The sequence below is a fragment of the Phytophthora parasitica genome, assembly GCF_000247585.1.
Source record: "Phytophthora parasitica INRA-310 unplaced genomic scaffold supercont2.21, whole genome shotgun sequence".
In the NCBI taxonomy this organism is placed as follows: Eukaryota; Oomycota; class Peronosporomycetes; order Peronosporales; family Peronosporaceae; genus Phytophthora; species Phytophthora nicotianae.
This window is the reverse complement of record NW_008649007.1, coordinates 423,906-425,650: the sequence shown is the minus strand read 5'-3', so window position 1 is coordinate 425,650 and position 1,745 is coordinate 423,906. Positions and strand designations below refer to the sequence as shown.

The 1,745-nt window shown below is 43.7% G+C and overlaps 1 protein-coding gene across 1 annotated transcript; it reads left to right on the top strand.

Annotated features, from left to right (window-relative positions):
* Positions 1–744: 744 nt before the first annotated feature.
* Positions 745–928, top strand: PPTG_22691 (hypothetical protein; the record flags this gene model as incomplete). The annotated part of the gene is made up of 2 exons (XM_008905812.1): positions 745–793; positions 864–928. The coding sequence occupies 2 exons, from the start codon at positions 745–747 to the stop codon at positions 926–928; spliced, it is 114 nt and encodes a 37-aa protein (XP_008904060.1).
* Between the last annotated feature and the right edge of the window lie 817 nt (positions 929–1,745).

The following is a 1,745-nucleotide window of genomic DNA, read 5'->3' as shown; positions in this document are numbered from 1 at the left end:
CAATTTTAGGCACCGAAAGCATGTACTAAGACAAGTTGCATAAGTTTACGTCTTTTTTTGCAACCGGTGAAAAAGTACTTTTTTCAAGTCAAACCGAAAAAATAGTTAGTGGCCCTCGTGCTCGCTAACAACTGTCCCATTGCTTACATTACATACTGTATTGTAAGAAAAGGAACGTTTTGAATGGGGCATTGGTTTGGGGTCACTTTGTTGTGTTTTGGTCTGACTTTTTACGTACTTCCGGTTGCAAAAAATCGATCGTATGCTAATAAAGCTGCAAATTAAGACTCTAGATATAAATATCCAGAGAATACTTCGTTGCGTAAGAAGAACTGTATTCCCAGCTAAGTCGAAGACGATCCAGTTTTTACTATCGCTTTTGCTATTATTCTCTGTGATCTAATATAACCATGTTTTTCTTCAACCCTCGCATTATCGCAAGTTCTGGAGGTAGTTGTGGTGATAACGCCGATCGTCGCTGAACTGAAAGCAATCATGAAGAGTCGAATCATTCTGGATTGCCCTCCACAAACTCAAGCCGGGTTCTGTTTGAGTGCATTCAGAGTGACCGCCACTCAGAGCCAGATAGGTAGATCATCGACTAGAAAAGACCGATCCTATCCTGGCGCGATACCAGGAAGGATCGCATATGGTGGGGTAACAGACTACTCATGTATTGATAGAATTAAAGCGACAAAAAAACGCTCAATATATCCGTATGGGTCGGACGATATCAAAGAGTGAATGGAGGATAAGTTCCTAGGAGCGGGGGATAACAAACCTGTGCACGCTTGTAAGACACAAATATCTGCTTTTGAAAGCGCTTTGCATTTGTTTTTTATGAGTGTCTCGGCGGTCTGCAGTCGTCTTCGTCAGTGCGCTGCCTTCCGCAACTCAACAAGAATTACATCAGGTATCTTTCGAGTAATCCCAGAACTTCGAGTTTGAATTCAGTCAAATCGAGATTCATGGGATTCTGGAATCGACACCCTGCTTGTCGCCGCTAGATTGGCAGCTGGATATGCTCGTGGGACACAGCTGAGTTGATCTTGTTGGTGGTTCGCGAGATATCGAGAACCACATCAAAGGATAAACAGTCAAAGGAAAGCAAGTTTCTGCGGCGAATTCTTGGAGTGACGACAATCAAACCCAAGATTATTCCAACCACCCACGAGTTTTTTTTTTTTTTTTGCTTCAATGGACTTGTCGCTTGTGAATGTATCTTGCGGATTCCAAGATGCGTATTTCAAGGAGCACCAAATGACCTCCGTATTGTATTCCGCCCGAAATTCCTTGTCACAAATATGCTGACGACTTCGGTGTGTTAGATTTGATCTTTTGCACACGTGCAGCGCAATTGATGTCATATTGATACTTGGCATTATTATGTCTTGGGTGATTTCACTGACCATTCTTCACACGCGGTATCATTCGGCGTAGGACAATCCGTTTCAGCGGCACCAACGCCCCAGCGGATGACAGGGAAGCAAAACACGACTTTGACGACCGATTATGATGCAGCATTCTTCAAAGTTGTCCAAGTGTGCGGATCCGATCTTTACAATAATACACTCGAAGCGATCCTCCTCGTATTACAGTGTGGAGCTCTCGTTAATGGTATCTTGATACTCATTTAATCGCAACCCATGAACTGAAGTACCCCATCAAATCTGGACTCGCACATTAATCGCGGCCTTCGATCAGCTCCGCTGAATTAACTGACGTCCATGCACCATACGCGATCA